Genomic DNA, 26,630 nt, shown 5'->3' with positions numbered 1-26,630 from the left:
GGAGTGTTTTGAACAGTGTGGAGGGTCCTCTCTTATCTCTTGATGTGACTCTTTCATAAGAAATTCATTTTGGCTGATATTCTTTCCCATGAATCTCTAAGTCAAGAAGAATTCAGGCTTGGGAGTGTGGTTTTGTTTCAACTGGCCAAATTCATCCCAACTTCCATAACTTTTTTTTGACATGCATCACTTTACTGAAACACATGTATTTGGATTACAGCAAATTTTCCAGATTTTCCGCGACTGTAAGAACTGTGGCCTTGACATGACTTTAATTTATACAGTTTAACTTAAACTGGACTGGAAAGTCTTTTGAGACACAAGAAACGGGGGAAAAGAGGAGGTGAAATATTGTTTTTTTCTTTTTAAGAAAAAGGCAGGATGTCTTCAGACATTCCACTTAATGTCCCAGAACAGCGGAGCTGCTTTCTCCGTGGCTGTGCCTCTGACCTCCATGGCCTCCATGGCCTCCATGACCTCCTCATGCTGGTAAGGAAGTGAGGTAACTGGGTCATCTTCCATCGAATGGGCTAGAGGTGGGAGACAGACGGAAAAGTATTACAGAAGTATTAAAGCATTACAGCCTTTACTATGAAGGAGTTTTATTTGTTCCAGATCAGCCCGGTCTCCTGAACCTTTGTGAAAATGAGCACAATGTCTTAAAGAGTACTCATTGCACTCCTACAACACCGTCAGACTCACAGTTTAAAAAAGGGTAAATTTTGATGCAGCAGAACCAGAGATATCGTCTTTTTTATTCCATGCAATCTTCTTCCTTGTCAAAATCAAGCCCCCAGTAAGAGCGCCAGTCGTTGATCCCAATTTTCGTAGTGGCCAAACGGCGGTACTACAACTTCCGTATCGGTCACGTGATGCCATTGGGCCCAAAAATACTTTTTCCCATAGACTTACATTGGGAAAGAGATATCTGTAACTCAGCGGATAATTTTTTTTGAGGTGAATCACCTTCCCAGTACGAACACTTGAATAGCCCTTATTTAAACCATTAGGTCCTAAAAGTTGTAAAATGCACTAATAGCCGTATCCAGAGTTATTTCCCTTCCTCCATTCATGTGAATGAGACCCAGACCGAGGCTGGAGCGAGCACTGGGAGGCGAAGTTAGCAAGCCGTGACGACAGTGTGACAGCTGTGACTGAGCAGATGCTACTGCGCCTGCTCTACGAGCCCAGTGGATGCGGAAGATTGCCGGAAGATCCAGATAATTTTCCAGGCAAAGTCGAGCCATTTTGGCATCATGCGCCACTGAGCAACTTTCATAGGAATGAACGGGGCCCCGCCTCCAACGCTGTATCCAGTTCTCTTAATACATCCATGGTCAATATTTGGGCCCTCAATACCCACAATGCAACTCTACCACCGACAGTTGGTAGATTCAGGTGTGTTATGCTAGTAGCGGCTAATGTAGCCTGGAGCCCCTATAGCCACAAGCAGAGATGAGCAGCGGGCTACAGAAGTCTCACTTCTTTCTAACTCCACACCAGATTTTTTCATTTTCAAACTTATAGTCTTCATCCCCAACTGACGCTGACTCAAGTGACATCACTTGAGGATAATTATCCGATTTTGTGCAGCTACATCTGGAGCCACAAAAGGCAATTTTCTTCACATACTAGATGCAGTAATAGGCCAAAACATGTAAACAGACTTTGATGTGTAAAATCTGTGGATTTTCCTTTAAAATGCTCGGGACAGAAGAAAATGAGAAGAATAGTGAAGGTGTTCTGGACAAATAATCGATGGATGGATGCATCTGCCTGCAAACTCTGACAGCGAGGGTTCAATTAAATTATTATTTAGTTATAACTAAATCCTTTACTAGAACATCCTGTTGCTGTCCTGTGCCATTCTGTTACTTATCACTCACTTTATTAGCTTGAGATTATTTGTGTAATAGTATCTATGGTTAATCAAGGTCAGACAGTTGATGCACTTACTTGGGATGCAGGTAACCTGAGGCTCTTCCCATAGGCCGCCAGGCAGGCACTTGATTACAGGGTTCAGTTTCTGCACAAAACGCTCCTCACAGTAGTATCGCACTTTGGTGTTGGTCTCGTAACGCAACCGCTTCTTCCCAAACACCTTAGCGTAGGGAACCTTGGGGGGCTCGCCACAGGATGCTGTTGGATAGAAGATAAATGGAGAGACAACTTTACCTCTTAGGACGTTACCACCAGTGGTGATTTATAAGACCTTGCAAAACGTGCAGCTCAAATGAACTCACAGACGCCCTTCTTGCAGGTGTAGGACAGGTGGTAGTTGCACGGCACGTCGCTCCAGCGGCCGCCGTCGTGCCACACTATCACCGCACAGTCCTCACCTGACAGGAAGTAGCTGTCGGGCTGACCTCTGTACCAGTTCTCATAGAGCTGACGGAGAGAGTCACATGAAGGAAACATCTAAATTTAATATAGCTTTTTGAGTATTGATTTTTATGTTTTAATAACCTGATTTAGACAGCTGAGACAATTCAAAAACTGTAATTCTCTTCTGCGATTGACGCAGTAAAACTCACCAGAGGGTTCCCGTCCGACCAGCGGAAGTCTCCCTCGATGGTTCGGTCATTCAGTCCAATCCACTGATATTCTCTGTATTTGTCTAAAAGTAAGAAAGTGTGAGAAAATAAGAGAGGAGTCATTGCATTGTAGCTATATACACTATATACGGTACATAAAGTAAGTACCGGTAAGTACATTTAAATGTATAACACCTTACATCAGATGCTTCACAAAGTGCTTCACAATAAAAGACAAAAGAAAGACATAAAATAGACAGAATAGAAGATTATTATTAGAATAACATAGAGACAAGTCCCCCTATTTAGCATTTATAAGCAGTATATACACATTTAGAAGACATGATAATGTAGTTGTAAGCAGATATATATGTATTTATTAATGTATTTGTCAACCACTGTACCTCCTGCTATGAGGCATCCATAAGTGGAGGCTGCTGTATTAACAGATAATAAATGACAATATCGTAAAACACGTGAAGATACGTCTCATAAAATATGTCTTCATAGAATAAATTATCTTAGTTGACAAATACTGTTCATTAAAAAACACCTAAAACTGTCCTTCTAGCTGAGTACAACTACATTATAATGTGTGTATACCATTTAATACATGTTTACATACTATTTATAAATGCTAAAAGTAAAGTGTTACCGTCCGCTGGGTTTTAAGGAGACAACGTTTAGGAGACCTGACTTCAAAAGCAAAGTCTCCTTTTGTTGTGAGCCTGGAGCGAGGAACAACCAACAAAACTGATCAGAGATCTCTGACCGTATCAGTCTATATACTCTCCATGGAAACTCCCCGCAGAGTAAAAAACAACCTCCAGAGGAATGTCAGATAACTATCTCACCGCCTCGTTGCCAGACGAAACACCAACTTCCAAACCGTGACATTTTCTAGGAAAAATAACGGATTCAATGAAAGGGAAGACATGAAAGGTGGTTGCTCTTCTGAGAGGCCTCGATGTTAAAACAAACTCGTCACATTGGATTTTTCAGGAGTCTTGAATTGGAGGAATGTTAGAAGGAAAGATCACTAGTTTGATATCTGCTGCAAGACATATGTCCATCACTGTTCGTCCCTGCATTCAAGGACACCCTAACACCTTAGATTTGATGGTTTCCTGGTGAACAGTCACCTTTCAGTTGGAAGGAACAGCCAAATTCACACTTTCGCATCCGTTTTATGTTTTTTTTAATCATATTGTAAAGGTTACTTTCAATGATTATGATAATTTCATATTTAAAAGTAGTAAACTGTTGGTATGCATCATAGACCGCTGTACCAGCATCCTTCATCATATCCAAGTAAGCTAATCGTTTCTCTTCTGGATTTGAGTTTTCTGACAAGAAAGCTCAAAGATCGGCACCTAACTATCAATTTTTAAACGTCTGAGGAAGTTTTGAAACTTTGACAAAACAATAAAAGTTATTAACTGTTTTCATACTGAAACTGGAACACAATGCAAGCCAGAAATTATTAATCAATCTAAAAAAAAAAAAGTGTGGTGTGCTTTTTGCAAAGTGATTGACTGTCAATAATCAAAAGTGTATGTGATTCTAAAACATACAAACACCACTGATAAGTGAGCAGTGTTATTGGTTGAGTTGAACCTCAGAGGTCTGAACCAAAGAACTACATTTTTACAGCACAATTTATAAATTATAAATGATAATTTTCTTCACATATTGATTTACAAAGTGCTGGACACATGTTCTCCAACTGTTTCTTGAGATCCGTGAAATGACATCTAAGTCACGAAATCTGCGGCTCCACATCACTAAAGTGTTGATCTAAGTGGATTGTGTTCTTCAGGGGGTTTTACCATTGATGTAGTCCTGCTCCTCAGGGGTCATGACAGAAAGCAGATGTCCACCACACATGCGACAGTGCTGCTCAGCCGCCTCCCAGCTCTGCCTCTTGGCAAAGTGACGATAACAAAAGCTCTGAAACTTCTCCCAGCCGGGCTCACACACATCCAGGTCTGAGCAGGACAGGAGACGGAAAGAACGAGAGAGGAATCAGTAGGAACTCTGTCTTTCTGGTACTTGGAAGATCATGTGTTTATATGTTTATCAAATAGTTGACACCGAACCTGTCTGGCACAAGTCTCCTCCATAACCGGTCAAACAAAAGCACTTCGTTGGTTCACCGTCGATACAAGTGCCTCCATTCAAACAAGGGTTCTCCAGGCAGGAGTCTGCAGCTGTGTGAAGATGGTGGTACGTATTAACAGAGCTTTTTATATATATTCATTATTCAGTATCTTAAAATAATACTATTCCAGAAGAAACTATCTGAAGATAACCAATAACCGCCTAAACTGCCTAACCTAAAGAAAGGTTATAACCATTCTTTAACATCTAATTTTCAAATGAAGTTGGCGTACATGGAGGCGCCAGCAGAGGGAGCTATTACATCAGGTATGTGACCCACTTCTCAGTTACTACATGATCCAGTATCAATGTTAAAAAAAAAAAAAAGATTACAATGAAATTGTGGTTTTAAAAATGAATGATATTGTAATAATTTGAAAACGTACCGATGCAACGACACAGTAAAAAGTTTAAAAAGCCTGTAGTAATACATCACTAATAACCATCACAGTGAGGGGTCCAGTTTTACTACCAGTGTTCTTCATTTCATGCTCATAAAGAAAACATTTTAAATCCTAGTTTTTATTTCTAACAATACCTAAATCACATTACCTTTTGAATACATGTGGCTACGTCAATTTTTTGCTTTAAGTGAATAAACATTGCGAATTAAACCTGAAATTGTATTTTCACAATAAAAACTATTGAGGGTGAAGGTGTAATTTCTTCCAGCTGCTTTTCACCACAGTTTGATTGGTGAGTCACACATTGTTAAGTCAATGATAATGGATGATTTAGAAAAATATTGTATATGTGCATATGAAAAAAAAATCAAAAACAACTTTTTAATCAGTAGCTATTTGAGATGTTTTGTCTTCGGTCTTGAAGAATAGAATTAGATATTTATTCTTCAACCAATATTAATAATATAATAATAAAACCCTTCTTATGTAACACAGTGAGGAGATGCCTGTGGTGAGCTTACTGTGTGTTATTATTATTCTAAGAGAATTAATTCAGAACGGGAAGCTAATCTCTCTGTTGCGCTGAGTCAGCTTGAGGTGCTAAATTGCAGTGTACAGTAAATCTCTCTCCTAATTGGGCATTTTTCGGAGACAGATGTTCCCTCCCCCCTTCACACAACACCAGCTGTTATGTCTGCTGTGTGCAGTAGATTTTATGGAGCACATGTACCTGAAATGCCTCCTGGTCTTGCAGCAGAAACTTTGGCCACAGGCAGCGAGGCAGCCATGGCAGAATACTCTGGGAACATGGTGGGAGCAGAGATTGTTACATCATTGATGTCGGCGGTGAGTGTTGGACTGGTGGTTTCCTCCTCGTCCGGATGCCACGTGCACACTTTAACTGAAGGCTCATCGGTGCTGGTCTCCCCCTCACCTCTCTCTGATCCATGGTCTGTTGAGAAAGTTTATTGTTACGGGATTGATCAGAGGTTATTTCTAAATGCAGACAACTCAACTTTCGGGGCTTTTTAGACAAAAATATATTGACAATTTTAGGTCTGTCTTTATAAAGAATTTTAAACAGATATGAATATTGAATCTGCTGATCCCTAATTATTATATACAAATTATTCTTATTGTCATTATCAGTAAATTGCTCATTGTTTTCTGGATTAATTGATCAATTGTTTAGTGTATGAAACGTAAAAAAACAGTAAAGTATGTTTTTTTGTTTTTTTTAGGATTATATGTTTCTGAAGACATTTGAGGATAGAAATAGACATTACAGTAAGAGAATCTTGATTCATGTTTGATCAGCGCTGCCTAGTTTGACCGTTTGACCGAAGTTCACGAGTTTCGCAATCAGCGATTGACCGCTGCGGTAGAGACTCCTCGAGGCAGAGGAACATGATTTTTTTCAGCTTATCTGTCTCATGTACTACGGTCAGGATATAGTGACCGTTTTATAAAAATAAAGTTTTATCATATTTGCTCAAAGTTACCAACTGCAGCTTTAATCAATTATCAAAATTAGGGCTGTCAAAGTTAACGCGATGATAACACCTTAATTATTTTAACGGCACTAATTTCTTTAACGCATTAACGCAATCAATCTTCTGGAGGTTGTTCAATGAAAAATGGAGATACTGGTATCATATGAAACTAGAAAAACCTTCAGAATTCATTGGTACCAACCACCTCATACTAGCTTGTCGCAAAGAAGGTTAAATGACGCTCCGAACTGGCATAGCCATTTTCAAAGGAGTCCCTTAACCTCTGACCTCAAGATATGTGAGTTTGGGTTGTATGGGTACCCACGAGTCTCCCCTTTATAGACATGCCCACTTTATGATAATAACATGCAGTTTGGGGCAAGTCATAGTCAAGTCAGCACACTGACACACTGACAGCTGTTGTTGCCTGTTGGGCTGCAGTTTGTCATGTTATGATTTGAGCATATTATGCTAAATGCAGTACCTGTGAGGGTTTCTGGACAATATTTGTGATTGTTTTGTGTTGTTAATTGTTTTCCAATAATAAATATATACATACATTTGCATAAAGCAGAGTATATTTGCCCACTCCCATGTTGATAAGAGTATTAAATACCTGTCAAATCTCCCTTTAAGGTACATTTTGAACAGATAAAAAATGCGTGATGCGTTTCTATATACTTTTTATTTCCACCATGATTGATGAAGCTTCGGTCCTCCACAAAGGAGCAAGCAACAAACTTTTCAGATATACTTTTCAAGCCTACATGATCAATGATTAGTGGACTGTTCCTTTAAACTCACTGTTGATGCTGCTGGTGGTGATCTCAGCCACGACCTCTTGCTCCTTGGAGCCGTCATCAGGAGGCTCGGCGCTGTACTCCAGATCAGAGCGAGACTCCTGCGGTGTGGAGTTAGAAGGCTCTGGTTCCCAGCCCGGTGTGAGGGTCAGATGAGGGATCAGCGTGATTTTGACATCTGATGGAGGAGGCGCATCAGTGGCATCCTCACCGTCACCTCCTGCAGAAGTGTGGTCCGTTGAGAGAGTTGGATTTGTCAACATGAGTCCTGGTTTGACCTCTAGGCTTCCTCCAGACAATTCACCTGATCCCTCTCCGGCATCTAGTTCCGTCCCTTCCGGATCGCTGTCTGTGGTATTTTGGGTTGTGCTGAGGAATACCTCTGGGCTTTCTCCTAATACCTCCTGTTCAAGTTTGTCCTGGATGTCCTCCAGAGGTTCGGCCCCAGATGAAGTGTTGCTTTCGGGTATGAAGGTTATAATCTCTGGAGAGCTGGCTTCAAACTCCACCGTAGGAGGAGACAAAGTTACAGATAGAGGGGATGTCAACAAAGTGACCGGATCAGTGTTTAGGACCGGAGCGTTCACATCAGAGTCGTCTGTGACTGTGATGACCTCTGCTGTGGGGGTTTCTGCAGGATGGATGTGTCCACTCTGGTCGGTTGGATCAGCTGGTGCTTCCTCCTCTGAAGTGCTATTGGAGACCTCCTCATCATGACCCACTGGGATGGACGACTCCACAGTTACACCTGGGTGTTCTGGGGTGTGATCAAGACCTGCCAAGACAAGGGATCATCTGAAATGACATGTTAAAGATAACCATCTTTCTCTCTAAAGCAATTTAGTTTGAAAATGGAAAACTACAGCAGGACATAAAAACAAATATAAAAAGTATAAAGTAGCATAAAATGGAAATACTCAAGTTAAGTACAAGTACCTCAAAACTGTACTTATGTACAGTACTTGATTAAGAAACTAATTAATTAATTAATTAATTAATTATTTATAAAGAAATGTCTTAAACAAAGGTATAACTACTACTATTATTATTATTATTATTATTATTATTATTATTATTATTATTATTATTATATTTCTTTATTGTATAATTATTATTATTTATTTTATTTTGTTGGGGGTTTTTGTATGAGATGTTGGGATCGTGGGTTGGGGTGGGATGGGATGGTAGGGATATATAGAAGCTATTATAAAGTTGTTTGATACTTATCTTTTTCTTTCTTTTATAAGGGATCACAATTCCAAAAATAAAAAGTATGAAACAAATAAGCCAACCACATGGCACCACCATCAGGTCAAATATTATTTTTTGCCAGACCAGTGGGTAAGGATGTAAGACTTTCTAGTGTATAATGAGATTTATACCCTCATTAGCAATGGAGGAACCTCTAAAAAACCTTAGACTCATTTTGTAATAACGTCCTATCTTTGATATTCACTATATATGTACCTGAATCAGATGTAGGGACCAGTTCAGAGGTGGCAAAGACGTCCATACCAACCAAACTTTGAGTCACTGAGTTTTGTGTTTCCTCATCTAGAAGAGGATTTACACTCTCCTCTCCAGACTCCTCTACTGTTGGATGGTTCTCAGGGGTACTGTTATCAAAAGATGGCAGCTGGGTGGTGGGGTGAACATCTGTTTCCTCTGCGTGGGGTGATGGAGTCACTGCTGACATCTCTTCAACAGAACTAGCGCTGGCCTCTTCTGGCTGCCCTGAAACACCGTAAGAGGTGCTCGAGTAGACGAGCTCCGCTTCAGAGGGGAGTTCCAGGTGGTCATCTTGAGTGTGGTCCTCTTGTAAAACAGGAAGGTCGCCCTCTTGAGGAACCTCCGGAGAGCTGCTGAGGAGCTCATTTACATCAGCTCCAGATGTTGCATTAACAGCTGGCGTACCCAGACTTTCAGTTACAGAAATATGATGCTCTGAGGGCTCTCCGCTCTCTGAAGTTGTCGCATCAGTTGTGGGTAAAGTGGAGTCTTCATCAGCAGTCGTAGTAACTGCTGATGAAGCATCATCAGCAGTCGTAGTAACTGCTGATGAAGCATCATCCTTTGGAGAATTTGTTGGAAGTGCGTGAGACTCTTCAGGATCTGTGTGGGGGGTTTCTTCAGGTGCAGGCTGATGGGATTCTGGGTAGCTGGCCTTCTCTATGACCTCCCAGGTGTCCTCTCCTGTGGACACGTGCTCTTGATGTTCAGATGGAGAAGTGACAGACTGATGAACGCCTATCGTCAACGATGATTCCTTGTCATAACTCAATGTTGGGGGCATAGCCTCCACAGGGCTCTGCTTTACAGGATTGGCCGTCTGGGCGTGTTGGACCTCTTCGACCCCCTTTTCCGTCGCCTCGGTCTGTCTGAACTCCTCCTCCTCTGCAGGAATAGTTAAGAAAACAATATCCTGGCCAATGTCCTCCGGCTCAGTGGCAAGAAAATCCTGAGGAGATTCTGTGTAATGACCGTTATCGCCTGGAATAAAGAGCAGAATTACAAAATGTTATTTTGAATGTCCAGGATTAGGTAAGGTTTTACAGGTCCACAAATGTTATGGTACTTACCTGATCCTGATCCTTAGGAGGCAGAAAATAACCAGGATACTTATCAAACACAAGATTGTTCTCTTACTTCTGAAGCAGTAGGCGTCGTGTCGAGAGTCAACCTCGGGGAAGCCCGTCTGGTTGCTATAGCGATAGACAGTTCGGACCCCGGGTTCGCCGCCTCCACATCGCTCTCTGGGCGTGACGATGGGGTAGCGCACGCTCGCGTCTGCCAGCCAGCCCGGACTGCAGAGGTTCAGTCCATCATTCCAGGCTGCGTACAGCTGAGCTGTGGTGACCAGCTCGGCCCCGTGACTCAGACAGTAAGCCTTGGCCTCCCAGAAGGTGAAACGCTGAGGGGCGGTGCCGTGGAACACCTCACCTTTACACAAGGAGACAGGTGTCAAGTTCCCGTAATGTTACATGCCTGTTACTTCGCTGTGGTTTTTGTGCTGAGCATGATCAGGTGTAGAGCTGCAACGATTAATCGATTAGTTGTCCACTATTAAATTAATCGCCAACTATTTTGATAATCGATTAATCTGAGTAACTGTTTAAGAAATTATCTGATTCCAGTTTCTTAAATGTGAATACCTTCTGGTTTCTTTACTCTTCTATGAGAGTAAACTGAATAGCTTTGAGTTGTGGACAAAACAAGACACTTGAAGACATCCTCTTGGGCTTTGGGAAACACTGATCGACATGCAACAATCAGGTCAGACAGGTTATAAAGAAGTAAAAGTACGTAGACAACATTACATCCATGTTTGTGAGAGGATAAAGTTTAATTGAATTGACCTGAAGGGTTTTAGATTGTTCCTACGTGCACTTCACAGGCACGGTGGATGCCTCCCTTGTGTTGTGTTTAGTTTTGTCGGGTAAGCTCAGAGGAGCCACGTAGCTCAGGTTTTATTTTAATTTATGTTTTTGGGAAGCCAGCCAGGAAGTTGCTAAAAATATAAATTCATAAGAAGCTTATTTGTTTAATGTGGCTCCACCAGCACCACCTCTTTCTTTTGTTGCTTGCCTCAGTTCTCCTAATCGTTGTGTTTGTTGTGGTAAAATACGTTTTTAAACCCTAGATTAAAAAACGAAATAGCTTTATTCTGTCTAATTACATCAGCGTCATGTGGTGTGAACTCTCTCTTAGATCCATGGTGGAGAGGAGGTCGTGTTGCTCAGGCTTTATCTGTTTGGGCGATGCCTAGAAGCTGCTTGACATCCTCCTGGATCCATCTCTTCATATATGCTCATATTATATGTATCTTTCTTTGTCATATTGATTGTCTATGTTGTATTTTCATTATGTTTTTACTCTGTACACACGACATATATTGCACATCTAGAAGAGGGATCCCTCCCCTGAGGTTTATTCCATTTTCTTTCCCTGTTAAAGATGAGAGGGTCGTACTGTACAGGACAGAGGGTGTACAGATTGTAAAGCCCCCTGAGGAAAATTTGTGATTTGTGATATTGGGCTATACAAATAAAGTTGACTTGACTTGACCCTTTTTGTCCAGGGTTTCTGGGTTGTAACACCAAATTGGAAAAAAAAACATCTCTTTATGGAGCTAGCTTTGTGCACGGGGCTTTGTCAAGTTGAAATATGTAAGGGACGAACACAAACTGTTGACACAAAGTTAGAAGCACTATTGTCCACAGTATCATTGTATATTGTAGCATTAAGATCCCCCTTCATTGAAACTAAGTGGTCCAAACCAGTAAAACAAGACTTAAAACAAAAGTACACAAAACAGGGTGTCCTCATACTTTTGACCATACAATGTAACTGGGTTAAACTGGGATTTGTTTACAATCTGGCCTTCTCAACACTCATGTTGCTTGTACCAATTCCAGTAGTTAAAACTGTCGGAAATGTTTTCTTAACTGATGAGGATAGGTAAAAAAATATATATATATTTTTTTAATTCCTTGTTTGTCTTACCATCGATGTTCTCCACGTAGCAGTAGACGTCGTACAGCTCATCAGGCTCTAACAGTCCATAGTTCCTCACTCCCGGCAATCCATCCATGTCCCCAAAACAGCCCTCTCTTGGCATCTGGATGGGATATCTGTGGAATGAAATGTTGCACAGCATTGAAACACCAAGCACCTCTTCTTCGGTGATGGCGACTCTCCAAACATCACACTTGTTTGAGCTTGAGCGTTGAAGTGGGGAGAAATGTTGGATTTCTGAGCACACGAGTGCCTCTCAGCTGGATAATCTGTGTGTTCTGATGTACAGATGTACAGAGAGTATCGAGTGGGCCACTATCACACCTCCATACTGGATGCTCCCTCAGCCACATGCACAGCAACGTGTCAGTGTTGTTGTTTTTGTCGAGCTGCATGAAGGATTTGGGCTGTTGAGCGTCCACAAATCTCCATAACACAAAATGCTGAATTTTCCATCTCCCTTGATCCAGTGTTGAGTGATGTGTCCTGTTTGACATTGGACCATGTTCTGTCAGGGGCTCACCTCACTGAGTGATCTGAGAGCCAGCCGGCATCACACTGCTCGTATCCGCTGTGGTAGGCGGCCAGGAGCTGCTCTGGAGTGGCAATTTCAGCCCCGATCTCCTCACAGGCCTCTCGGGCTTGCTCGAAGGTAAAGGCGTACCGGCTGGATGCATCACGATAATGGAACACCACCCCTGTAAAAAACATAAATGATTAAACCAGCAGCTTCATGAATTCTGTCTCGTTTTATGCGATCATTCTGCAAAAAAGCATCAGAGGCAGAGTGACAAGTTTAAAGCAAATTTCTGACATTTTGGCAAAATAAATGTTTCCATCAACCATCAATGTGAATATTTTAAAGAGGACAAGATTGCATAATTAAGTACCGACAAGCACTATTAATTCTGATACATCGGGACATCTCATTTCTGCTTTCTCCCTACAATGTCATTTGTATTTTTTGTAATTAATGAATTTGTCTCTTCTGATCCGCGTACACCCTGTGGTGGTTTTATCTGTCACTACGGTGATAAAGAGGGGTTCACATGCCCGGTGGTGGAAAGTAACAAAGTGCATACACTCAAGTACTGTACTTAAGCACAAAAAAAGGATGAATTTTAAAAGTGTTTCATATCTATCTCACCCTTGACCTTGATCTGAGCCACGTCGTCAGCGTCCTCCAGGCCCTGCTGCACCTCGCAGCGGTAGAAGCCTGTGTCGTTCTGCCTCAGGCTCTCCAGCCGCAGGGTGAGGTCGGCGGGGGAGTAGGCGTAATTGAGCAGCGAGGCTCGGTCTTTGTAGGCCTCGCTGACTCTCACCCTGTCGCCACGGGCCACCAGGATCTCCGTCTCTTGGCCGTGAGTCAGCACGCTCCATTTGACCCGGGGGAGAGACAGCACGGCGTGGCGGCCGTTGGTGGAGGGAGATGGCGGCGGGTGGGCCAGAGACACCAGGCAGGGTAAAGTCAGAGAGCCACCCAGCACGGCAACAACGGGCGGCGTGTTGGGGATGGTCACCTGGAGAAGCTTTGAATCATCTGAGGAGAGGCAGGTTTCAAAGTATAGAAGACATTTCAAGAAATATGCTACTTTTTATATTCAGCTTTCACAACGAGACTTCTCCTTGAGCGGGACTTGGACACAATAACAAACAGACCGGATCAAGAGACAAGGTAAGAAAAAGGTTTTATTTCTCTTTAGGGTCCTTTCCATGATGTTGTCAGACACGTATAATAACGATCTGAGCCCGTCAGTGTCAAAAACAAGCACTTTTAGTGGACATACCGTTACACTGACGTTGCTCACTTGCCCTAGCAGCTTGTTTCGTGGCTGCCGGTTACAGTGTTCTCCCTCAATACTGGACCAATATCAGTAATTGTTGTTCACACAAAAACATGAGAAAGTCCAGGTTGAAAAATACAGAAGTTACTTTTTAAAGCTTAAGGTAGAAAAAAAGAGTGAGTGGATTTTGAGATAAGAATTTGTTTTGTCAAACTGTTCTTTCCAAAGTCAAGAATGAGCCTTCAAAACTCAACATCATCCAATAGTTGTCAAGATATTTCACATTAAAGTATTGATTAGTATTCATCCTCTGGGCACCAGGAATGTCTGCACAAAATTTCATACAACATGATATAGTGAAAAAACACTGAGGTGGAAGAAGGAGAAAAAAGGAGGGTTGTCAGTAAACTATATTAAGTTTATTTTTATAAAGGTTATAAAGGTGCCCCAGATCTTCTATAAACAACTCTCTCTGTTGCGCTCGCAAGAAACAATTTCTACCTTCCATTCCCTGAAATATAAAGTTCCTTTCCCCATTTTGTAGCGCAACCCTGCATCCAATTTTTAGAGCCACAGCTTGACATTTAATATCAGTGTTTGACTACAGGCCAAAAACTTTAATTGGACAGAGGTGATGGATTACTCACAGTGTAGATATGGGCATATATATATGTGCTTATTGCTGCCTCAAAGCACAAAATGACAATATTATATCTGCAGGAGGTTTGTAGAGTTGTTATCAGATCACATCTCTGTCATGTTGTTGTACTTCCTACTGGTCACCAACAGAGGTCAGTTATTTAGAGTTATTGCCCATTTGATTCTGAAAACTCTCCATTTCCTTCAAACCATTTTGCTTTGCATACAATATGTGTCAATGTATTGTAAGAAATCTGTCAATACCCTCAATACAGCCCAACTAAAGGAAAAGACATTCAGCCGTATCAGTCTGATTTCCCGCTGCGACACTCAGACAACCTTGAAAACGTCCTCCAGAGAGTGCATGTCAGCGAAAAACGATGAACGACAGGAAATGATTAAACAGCACCCCGCTGCCCTTAAAAGTCAGAGGTCATGTATGATTTAATGGAGTGGTGCATGTCAGCGCCGAAAAGAGAGGGAGGAGGGGCGCGTACCTGACTCCTGGTGGTGGGTAGAGGACGACGGCAGGACGAGGAGACAGATGGCACACAGCAGCACAGGTAGAGGCACATCCGGTCTGTGGCTGAAAGACAAGAAGGGAAGCAGAGGACACCCAGTTTGAACTTGAACATGACACAAAATCTCTGGGCTGCAGAGTTTGGTTTTACAACAAACACTTACATTTGCTACTTGGAATTTATTTCCCCAACAAAAAGTCAACTAGAAGTGTTTGTACCGAGCTGACATTTTATTTAGGTAGAGGAAAAAGGACTGCTGTGAAATGAAGTGAAACTGGGTCATTAGTAAAAGAACAATGTTAAATGGAATCTGTGAAGGCCTCCGGCGGTAATACTGGGAAAACAGATTGCATTTCAGGATAACATTTGAAGCAGGACTTCATTATAGGCATTCAGAATAAAAGTGGGGAATGATAATTCTGTAAATTCTCTTAGACTGATAAAGCACAAAATATATCTCCAGATACCTTTCCTGACCCATCCTTATATATAATGATATGCATTAATATTTAGTAATCTAATAGGACTTATAAACTGCATGTTATAACTGAGTGATTGATTATCATGTTACAGCATTCTCACTATTTTTCTGATGGAAAATTTACCTCAAGATAATTCATTATTCAGTGAACTCCAGAGGGCTACTCCTTGGTCTGAGAAGTGAAGCCAATGCTGAAGTGCCTTTAACTTGCATTCTTTCTAATAGCCAGCAGGGGGCGACTCCTCTGGTTGCAAAAAGAAGTCTGATTGTATAGAAGTCTATGAGAAAATGAGCCTACTTCTCACTTGATTTATTACCTCAGTAAACATTGTAAACATGAGTTTATGGTCTCAATCGCTAGTTTCAAGTCTTCTTCAATACATGATGTTCATTTAGTAAATTATGGTCCCATTTAGAGTCAAATAGGACCATAAAGCAGGGGATGATCCAGTTTGGGCTACCTTGTGATTGACAGGCCTAAAAATGTCTTATTCAGCGTTCTGTTGTACTTAGCTCAACCCTCTCGTGTCGCTTCTGGTTGCAAAAAAACAAGATGATGACGATAAAAATGCCCAACTTGAGGCTTCAAAACAGCAGTCCATAAACCAATGGTTGACATCACGGTGACTACATCAACTTCTTATATACAGTCTATGATTAACTCCAAACAACAAACTAATTAGGAAATATCTGAAAAATCTTATTCACTCAGTGTTTTAAAAATTGATTTAAAAGACTTGAAGTCCACCAACACAAGATCAAATACCACCCGATTGAGACACTGATTTATTAGTTAGTTTAGTCGTGACTCCCTCCCTCTCTGACCAAAGAAGAGAATTCAGACGCTCACTACAGAGACAAAACAAATATTGACTTAATACTCCGAGCCATTCATCAAACTCAGAGCAGAACGGTGGCAAGTGGCCGACTTTCATCAAACATTTAAACTGCGACTGAAGTAAAAGTCAGTGAGCCGATATCAGCAGAATCTCTGCAGGAAAACAGATAGGATGATGACGTTATCCATCATGTTGAACGCCGTGAGTAATACCAACTATTCATCCTGCATACAGAAACATGAGGGATTGTTTTAGATCGATCTCATTTATTTTCATTGTTTTAGACACCTCTTTGGTTGTTTTAAGGTTCTGTTAAGGTTGTTTCCAGGATGAAATCTTATGTCCATTGTATACATTTTTGTTATCTTATATCTCGTTACATATATGGTGATAAACTGTAATTGCAGGTGTGTTTTCATTGCCTTCTTATGAATGTCGAATGTGATTCTTTTTCTTTGGATTTGCACTTGAAGAGTCCATATGAACGCCCTGCTGATGTGCTTAAAATGGAGCGTTTCAGACAGAGGGGTAAATACAGGTATATTCAGGCAGACAGTATGAGAAAAATAAAGGTTTTTTTTAACATTAAAGCATGTAAACATGTTCTAGTAGAAACACAAACCACAAGAATGAACCTGAAAATTAGCATAATATGGGACCTTTAAATGAAAATCTTTGTGATTATTAAGTTACATTGATAAATAAAAGTTGTGATGCAGATGTTTATCTAGCTTTAAATGAATCAAGAGTTTTGCATGTTGAAATTGATTCATATTAACTAATAATTCAATCAATAATAAAAATGTAATAATAACCCCAGTTCATCCACAGCTTGTAGTTGTACATGCTGACACAACAATATGGACTCGTCTGCTAACTATTAAATGCATAAAAACATGGGTCAAAATATAGTAATCCCAACAATGAGGACCTGTGTGAGTGTGTGCGTGAAGCAGACAGACAGACAGAGGGACTGTCTGTGTGTCCTTGGAGCTTTCTAGCTGCTGTGAGTCAGACTTCAGGAGCTGCAGAACGTGAGCTGAATCCTGATTCTCCCAAAAACTCCCCGGAGGGTCGGACTGAAGCCCAACCTCCAACTTAACTAGATTTACCATTATTACCACTCCTTTCATCCTCCACTATAGTCGCTTCCACTTTTTTCCTTTTTTGTGTTGTAATCCTATTTTCTCTGTATACTTATTAACACCTTTTTTTCTGCTTGGGGATAAGTTAAATTTTCTCTCCTTCTCTGACCAACCACTTCAAACTGTGTTTACAAAGACTTTGATCCAACAAGAGAAAGACTTCATATCATCAAAAAGCTGCATGAGGCAACTGCAACCATCGAAGGGTCCAAATGGTAGTGAGAGGAGCATTTTCTTTACAACCTCATGGTCACTGAACTGAAGTCACTAAATGCTGCCACCAAGAAATCTTGGACTCCATACAAGCTCCAAACTCACAACACTTAATAACACCTCTTCTACTGTGTGTCCAATAACCGTTACTGTACATTTGTGCTATATTAAATCTTAAAAGAAAAGTATTCTTTGTGCATGTTTGCTTGATTGACAGGTGTGTCAGCCTCTCATCCTATCCAGCTCAGTCGCACAGCAGTTCATGAAATAGACACGAAATTGAATGTATTGATTCGTGTACATATTATATAATCCACGTAATTGTGAACTGGGAAGTATCAAGAGCAGTTAACGCTGCATAGGGAGGAGGTCGGGGTGGATGGGTGGATCAAAAAATACCAGACTTTTATCCCGGAGACCGGTGTCGTGTCCCGTGTGAAACCAGAAGTTAACATTGAGTTATTTGTCACGTAACTTCCGTACTTAATTTACATCGCTTCTGCAGTTATTTTAAGCCAAACCCCGATCTTTTCCAAAAGCTAACTAAGTAGTGTTGTTGCCTAAGCCTAACCCTGTGAAATCTTGCAGATGCCGTGAGGAGCACCGGAGGACACCGGAGGACACCGGAGGACACCGGAGGACACCGGAGGACACCGGAGGACACAGGCACATCATTTTTTCAGATTACCTGTCTCATGCACTATAGTGACCGTTTTATACAAATATTTTTTTTAATCATATTTGCTCCATTTCTAGCCACTGCAGCTTTAACAACAAGTTCACCTGGAGGAACCACATCCAGACTTTTTAGTCTTTTATACAAGGCGGAAAATCACACTTTACAATTTGACATTACAATTACTGTATGTCAAATGAGTACTTCCCTTTGACGGAAAGGGGTATTATACTTGAGATGGCGGCGGAAATTAAAGTTTGTTTTGTGGCTCTCGGCAGCGACACATTTCTAATCAAAACAGGATTAATAAATAATCACTCAACATCGCTTTTAATGCCTGAATTTGGCTCCGTCACTCCAAAGTGAAAGCCTTGAAGACAGAAATGCCACTCGCGACAAAGCCGGCCGTTCAAATAATTTCACCGAACAGAGCTGCAGACTGCGAGACACCCACATCCATAATATAAGATTTAAATGTGAAAGCGCTGTGAAAAATCAATGCTGATTTATTACAGCAGCTGCCACATACTGCCCTGGAGAATCATTAGCATACTGCATAAAGATTATAAATTATAACTCCAAATTACATCCCAACTAACAATGGATTTTTTTTTAGGCTGATTCTGATAATATTTGAGAGTTAAATAAGGCTGAAAACAATAGGTAAATATTCATAATCATTTACATAAATGCATCACATAAACCTTTTTATAAAGATTTCTTATGTTCGGTTGTTAAAGAATTGTGAGCAAGATACAGTATGTAGAGAGCAGGACACTTTACTCTATGGTCGACAAACTATATAATGGAGTTTCTAAATGGCCTCAAACATATCTTCAAGATCTCTGTAATATTTCTTGTTACACCAATGCTGATATATTTATAATAAGTTCATCCTGGCAAATTTGAAGTGAACCTGTCAGCTTCCTGTCATACTCTTTTCACTTTCTCTCCACATCACATGGACAAATTTGGCATAATTGCTCCTGACAATCTTCCTACCAATGTCTGACTATTCAAATCTAACAATCCCTTCATTTCAAACTCATCAGCTATCTGTCTGACTCACTCTTTCTCTTTCTTGTTGGGCTGAGCTGGGTGTACAGCCTTAGAGAGGAGGAGGAGAGAGAGGGAGGGAGAGAGAGAGAGAGAGAGAGGTTTTCCTATGGGGAGGCAGAGCAGGCAGAGGACGCAACCCAGGCAACATCAGAAGTGCAAAGACAGGCATCACAAGTGGCTGAATAGTCAATGACTTCACCTTGAGGGAAAAGGCGGCGGGGGCCAAGAGAGAGCATGTTTGACCGCTCGGTTTTGCCAGGAAAGGTCGTTTGAGGCTGGGAGGGAGGATGGGAGGGGGTGAGGAGGCGGAGGGAGGGGATGAACTACATTCTTAAAGGACTGCACCAGCTTCGTGAGACTTTGGCCCATTTGTCACTTTACCCAGTGTGTGATGAGAGGGCTGCTGCTCCGGTACATAGTCCACACGTACACTTAGCATACAACACAACAAGTCCTCTCATACCTAAACTACAAAAAAAAACATTTCAAAAATGCCTTGAGTTATTTCTGCTACGTCTGTTGTAGATTTAGATGCCTAAAATTTGTCACGTGCTGCTCACGGGATTACCTACATCTCAATCTTCTGCAGCTCCACAACGCAGCTGCTAGAGTTTTAACTAGAAAAAGTAAATACGACTGAGGTCGTTACACTGGCTTCCAGTACATTTTAGAATTGATTTTAAAATTGTAATGCTCGTTTTTAAGGCCCTACATGGTCTGGTACCCAAATATCTCTCTGAGATGCTTGTGAGCTACATACCAGCTAGACCCCTCAGGTCACCTTCTGGTTGTTCCCACAGGTCTCCATGAAAACTGGTCAAACTGCCTTTAGCTTTTATGCTCTAAGCTGCTGGAACATCCAATCACGTTAAGTGCGCCCCAACACTACCGTCCTTTAAAACTAAACAGAAAACATTCCTTTTTAGCTGCGCCTTTCCGCAGACTGGTTGCCGGTCTAAATTATCATTAAATCAGTTTACTTATGTATACATTTTTATCTTTACACTATTAATATAGTGTTTGTGGATGCAACTTCCGTGGTTGCTCACACGTTGTGCAGCATATTGTGCTTCCGACTTAAATAAAGTGCTATATGAATAAAGTTTGCTTGCTTGCTAAATGTATAGGACAAGTATTTGCCATTCGTAATTGTTTTTCTTAATGTAAAACTAATGTAACTTGTGTGTGTGAATCACAGCGTTAGCTATTTTATATTTCCATGCGATGATCGCAAGGTTAACAGTAGAAACACGGCGATCACGTTACAAAGCAATCTAGCAGAAATGTGAGCCTGCATGTATGTGATTGGCCGACACAGCACCTTGCCGCATGATGTCACGCTGTGTTGTATAAAGTTGAGCCGAGGCGGGGCCCAAAAAGACGCTTCAGGACGCAACAATCTGACCTTTTCTCTACCGATACCAATTGCAGTGCCTATATTCAGGGCATCTGGTGACACTGAGTACCAATCTGATACCTAACAACAAGATGGTACATCTCAAGGGGTTTTTCCTTATAAATAAGCCAAACTTATGTACCAGAGATTTCTCTGGCACTAAAAATTGAGTTTACTGTCCGCTGTGACTGAATGAATGTGGATTTATGGAAACAGTGAATTTTATCAGGACTTTGATGAAGATATATTTTTATGGGATCCGCTTATTAAGATCAGTATCTGGTGGATTTGATCGCTGTCTCTCTCGTGCGCTGTAGTGACACCGATCAGACAGAAGACTGAAAAACGCTGCAGTCAGAAGAGGCTTGTGTCAGCATAAATTTAGAGGAAATTCCGGTCTTGAAGTAACAGAACAGAGAGAATGAGATAGCCTCAATAAAGTTACTGAAATTACAAACTCACACTGACATCATGTGATGATTAAGATTTCGATTTTGATCCGGTTTAGAAGTTTAGAGGCTACTGAATCTTTAATCTCTCTTCACTCATTTAATAAACAGAGAGCAACATTAGAAATCAGCCAACAGGCTTCTCATCTCTAGCTGGCACTGATCATAGCTATCGCTGGTTTAATTGACAAATATTGCTGCTGTAGCTATCTAAAGTTAATTGCCTTAAATAACTTCAAAATGCAGATTTATGTGGGAATATATATTTGGTATGTTTTCATTATTTTATGATTATATCATTAGTATTATTGTTGTTATTGTTGTTGTTGTTATTGTTATTGTTAATATTTTGATGATATTGTATCTTTATTTTATTTGTATTTTATTTGTATTATGTTTATGTAGGAGTCATTTGATTTCTCGACCAAAATGCGACAATGTTTTTATAACAAATTCAATAAAGTACTAATTATATTTTTGTCTATTTTAATACACATATGCTCTACAGGATCACTTAAAGATTGTTGTTTGCCTTCATGGATAAAATAAGGTGATTTCATGTTTGAATTGAATCTTTGAATATTGAAAGCTAAACCTGAAATGATTCAATAATCGATTTGAAAGGATTCAGATTTGATATGCGGATTCAATATGAGATTCAAAATCAATAAATGTGAAAGAACCTTAATGACATATACTGCCTAGACTCTCAGAGTCTTTCAAACACACACATTACAAAGCTGAACACAGCCTCTCTCAGCATCGTTGGCTCAACCTGACGCCACCACTTCCCCCATGCTGTACCCCTTTGCTTTCTCACAGCGAGGAACCACCGCCGTTACCCTTTTGCCCCTCTGCAGCTCCTCCATCACGCCGGCCCACCAGTCCCACATCGCGCCACCTCGAACCACTCAGTGTGCCCATCTCCAGGGGCAACCCGAACCCCCCCTGACTGACACAATCTGACAGGAAGCAAGGAGCAGCCGGGGAGGGCTGGAAGCAATGGAGAAACCTCTGAGAGAAAAGGGAGGCAGAGAGGAAGAAAGAGACTCCGTACAGCATGACTGAGTGCTGAGAGAGACGTTAAGTTCACAGGAATGATTTGGAAACGATTCACCAGTCGGCCTCGAGCAGCAGCAGCAGCAGCCATGTCTTATTAGCTGTTAGCCGCTGACTCTGTGTGCCGCGGGGCAAAACTCTTAAAGAAGTGACAAAAGCCATAAGCTACAAGACTCTGGTGTGTGTGTGTGTGTTGTAGTCTGCATGCCACAAGCTGATTAAACAGAATTACTGTGAGCTTTAAGGGCTTATATCTCAGACAGGGTGACAAAAGAAAATAACCACAAACAACACATCACTGGTCTGTTTGAGTCACATCTCAGAGGAAACTTACTGATGCTACTGCAGACGCTTCACTTTCTGTTAGTTATAGACAAACTGTGCAGCAGCCACAGTGACCTGCATGACCTGCTGAGAGCCAGTCAGTCACTGTGAGACCAAAAGACTTTAAAACTACAACACAACGCCTGAAAAATTGCACCCTTTACTGACGTGTAACGGGAACAGCTGTCTAATATAATAATTCAGAAATGTGTCCCTTTATTATCATTTCTACAAGACAGATATTGTCGGGTCAAACTGAAGTTTCAGAAAATTGGGATTTATAAATATTGATAAATAGCGATTAGTGGATAGAGATTGGGAGAGAAATATAAATGGAGAGGTAGAGAGGAGATAAATAGAGAGTGGTTTGTGGATTAAGGAGCTCAGGGAGTGAAGCAGAGAGAGGGAAGTGGTTGATCGGTTTACGCCCGGAGTTTTGTAAAGGCAGCACTCCTCGGTGTCACAGAAAGGGGGTCCTGAAGAAATGGCGGAGCGCTAACCAAGCAGGGCTTTCATTCAAACCAGCGCTGCAATCTGCAGTGGATGTTTCGGTCTGTTTCAAGTTAGGACGGCGCACACATTAAACAGTAACTTGACAGATATAGTGGGGCAGAAATCAGTTGTGCATTTGATGACTAAAGCATTAAAGTTTCAGCATATAATCTGCATACATATTTCAGAGATGGAGGCAATTTGTATCTGACCTCTGGTCATTGAGGGTCATTGCATTTTTTCAGTTTTTGCCCCATCACTCTCTATTGTAATAATGTAATAATCTTTGCCTAATTTGCCTCAGCCATGTCCCCTTTACAAAATTCAAGTGTAAAGGAAGCTATAACTTTTTAACAACTTCTATAACTTATCGTCATCTTCTACCCAGATCTGTGCAATCTATCAGTAATAAGAGCGTGAAAATAAAACAAAATCGATGTAAACCGCCTTTATGCCTGCAAAAAAGTGAAACAAAATTGTAATTTGTTCACCCTCTGCCTAGTCCCAGTGGTCAAATCGGAAATGCCTCCACGTCTGAAACTAAACTTCATGGTTTATAGAAACACTGGAGAAAGTTTCATGCTTTAGTCATAGAATGGACAATACCAGAATTTCCCTCGGGATCAATAAAGTTACTATCTATCTATCTATCTACCTTCCATATATGAGTTCATCTGCTCCACTTATATCACTGTATTTGGAAACAAGGGGGAAAGACTCAAAGTTATGTCTCGGCTTGATTCCAGGACTATAAAAATAAAATGTTGTTGGTGTTTTAATGGTCAGATCTGAACATCAGCAGCTGAACCTTTACTTCATCATCTCAAATGCAACAATTCGAGGTCTCATGTCCAGACCAAGCGGTAAACTTCGGTGCTGCGAGATGAAGCCAACGCAGAAGTGCCAAAAACTGCAGTTCTTCAAATGGCTACTAAAGGTTGGCTCCAAAAACGAGTCAATCCCCACAGACTCTCATGTTAAAATGTTTACAACCTGGTGCAATAAACAGCTGGTTTTTATAGCTAATATCCCGGTTCATGACAACTGTAAGGGGGTGAATTTTCATATAATACACCTGTTTAACTCATATTAAGGCTTAAATTTAGGCATAATTGAGGGCGTTGGCGGTTTGAGTAACAGGTGTAGGGTGTCGTACCAGGTCGCTAGCTGCTAAATGTCTGTAGTCTGGAAAGTACAGCCATATGTATACATTCTATGGTCTCTACCAACTCCTGAGGGAAATACTTTAGTTTTAGTTAATCTCTTTAGTTGCTAAATGCTACACTATGTTCACCAGCTACTCTCTAACCAAGGCCTATTGAAGGAGGCTGGGACACGGGTCTTGGGGTACGGGGTATAACACATGTGTAACTGAAGCTGAGGTCACGCGTTGAGATTGGCTCAATTTTGGCGAGTGCAGACCAGATTTTACTGCGCGTGTGTTGTACCCCAAAGATATGACGCGTTGATGAAGCGTGACCCAGCCTCTTTCAATAGGCCTTGTGTCTGACTTCTCTGTGTCTTTCTGCTGTTTGCATCTGAGCAGGTATATTGTACAGTGGCTTTTTTACAGTTTCTTCTCTGAAACAGATAAACTAATGAGCTCAAACTCACCATAAAGCTCCGTAAAGCCAGAAAAGTATTGATTATAGCCTCATTTTAAAGTGCTACAAAAATAAAGTTGCCTTGCCTTAACTTCTGTTTGTGTCCACAGTGACGTGCCTTGTTTTAGTGCAGACTCTCTGACTAAATCACAGCTATAATCAGCCTTTATATTGTGCTCTGGATTACACAAACTAAATGCAAATATGAAAAATAATAAATAAGTATAAAATTTATAAAAGCTGGAATCACCCTTTTATTCTGTCACTGACATTAATAAACAATTACAAAGGGGCAAAACCTTTTGGTTTTGTATTAATTCAGTTCAAAGTGTAAATTTTTCCAATAAATCCTCTGGACACCCACACAGGTGTTGATTAGACCTCTGCTCGGGACTATGTGGGCGTGTACAGACTGATTGAGTGACATCTTCCTGAGTCTCCTGTTTGTTGAACCTGTTATGGCGGGACAAATTACACCTTTATCATTCTTATTGGTAGATGAAGATCTGTGACCTAATAAATCCCGCCCACCTCCAACCTGAGCAGAGGTCTAATCCGCCACAATAACTGAAAACACCTGTGTGTTCAGAGGCTTTATTGGAAAAAATGTACACTTTGAGCTGAGTTAATACAAAAAGCAAAAGGTTATGTGTCTATCCATAAATATAATGAATTGATGATTCCTAAAATTAATCTGATTGCCACTTTGTAACACCCTCTATAGCTTATTGTATGTTTATTTACTCCAACACAGGCTACTTCATTCAACATATCTCATGATGACCTGATTACACTTAGCAAACAAAATGTACTTAATTTTTGAGTTACTTGTACTTACTTGAGTATCCCCATTTGATGCTACTTCTAAGTTCTACTCCACTATGTCATGGGGAATATTTAATATATACATACTGTATATATATATATATAAATTGTAATTTATTTGACAGCTATCTGCTACTGTGCAGATTAAGACTTTATATAGTAAATGTGACGAATATATTAAAATAGCTCCACCTCGATCAGCCACAGCATTAAAATGCTTACATATTAATGCAATAATAACACAATGTATACAATAATGTAACATTCTGAAAGAAGCCATTTTGCATAATGAGCATTTTTGATAACTACAATTTGCAGATGATGCTTCTGTTGAATTCAAGATTTTTTTAAAATTTTTTTTTTACTTGTGTTGTAGGATTTTTTCATCCTGGTATCACTAATTTTACTTAGATAAAGGATCTTCTTCACTGCTGTCCATGTCTGTGGAAACATACAGTGATGCTGCAGCAGGTGATAACTGATTTATTTCTGGATGTGCAGCCCAATCACGCACATATCACGCGTTTCTTTTTGATTTATGAGTATTATATTAGGACCATCAACGGGTTAAACGATGCAAAACGAGTCAAGGATTGATCAAAAAGTGACCAGTTTGTCAATAGAGCACATGCACGCACCAATAAAGGCAAACTGAACGCGAAAAATGCGACAAGAATCGAAATAAATCGAAGAAATTAAACCAATAGTCGTGTATGTGAGAGAGTTTTAATGGACTTACTTCATCTTCATCAGACTCAACTCTCTGGTGCAGATGTGCAGAAGTTGTTGGTGTCCTCGCGCAGCCTCCGGACCGGACAGGTGCAGGTGTTCGGATGCTTCTGTCTGTCCTCCGACTGAAAGTCCTTCAGCAGCCTCTCAGTGAGACAGAGACAGAGACAGACAGGAGCTGTGACTTGTGTCCGTCTGGACCGCCAAGAGGAAAGGAGGTGAAGAGAGGAGAGACTGGGATGAGGGCAGTGTTAAAGACCAACACCTCCCTCCTTCCTCCTCCTCTTCCTCCTCCTCCTCCTCCTCCTGCCTGGAAAATCCTAATCCTGCTGAGGTAGGAGGACAGACTGAGAGGTGAACAAAGAAAGGTGCTTATCAATATTTTTTTCTACTTTCTGTTAGTAAATTTAAAGCTACAGGTTTTGCAGACGTCCCCAAACTAGTTGGCCTTATAATTTGATATAATGAGTTGTATTGTGCATTGACCTT

At 40.9% G+C, this 26,630-nt stretch overlaps 1 protein-coding gene across 1 annotated transcript; it reads right to left on the bottom strand.

The window, feature by feature from the left end:
- Window positions 1-255: 255 nt before the first annotated feature.
- On the bottom strand, window positions 256-26,352 carry bcan (brevican). The gene is made up of 15 exons (XM_074652905.1): window positions 26,152-26,352; window positions 14,827-14,915; window positions 13,054-13,446; window positions 12,430-12,604; window positions 11,895-12,022; window positions 10,038-10,331; window positions 8,859-9,881; window positions 7,396-8,166; window positions 5,829-6,050; window positions 4,634-4,744; window positions 4,364-4,522; window positions 2,535-2,617; window positions 2,244-2,388; window positions 1,957-2,139; window positions 256-530 (listed from the first exon to the last, which is right to left on the bottom strand). Exons 1-15 carry the CDS (start codon window positions 26,160-26,162, stop codon window positions 388-390), a joined length of 3,930 nt encoding a protein of 1,309 aa, XP_074509006.1. The 5' UTR covers window positions 26,163-26,352; the 3' UTR covers window positions 256-387.
- Between the last annotated feature and the right edge of the window lie 278 nt (window positions 26,353-26,630).

Source organism: Sebastes fasciatus, chromosome 12, assembly GCF_043250625.1.
Source record: "Sebastes fasciatus isolate fSebFas1 chromosome 12, fSebFas1.pri, whole genome shotgun sequence".
Classification (NCBI taxonomy): Eukaryota; Metazoa; Chordata; class Actinopteri; order Perciformes; family Sebastidae; genus Sebastes; species Sebastes fasciatus.
The sequence above is the reverse complement of the archived record's forward strand: the minus strand, read 5'-3'. Positions and strand labels throughout refer to the sequence as shown.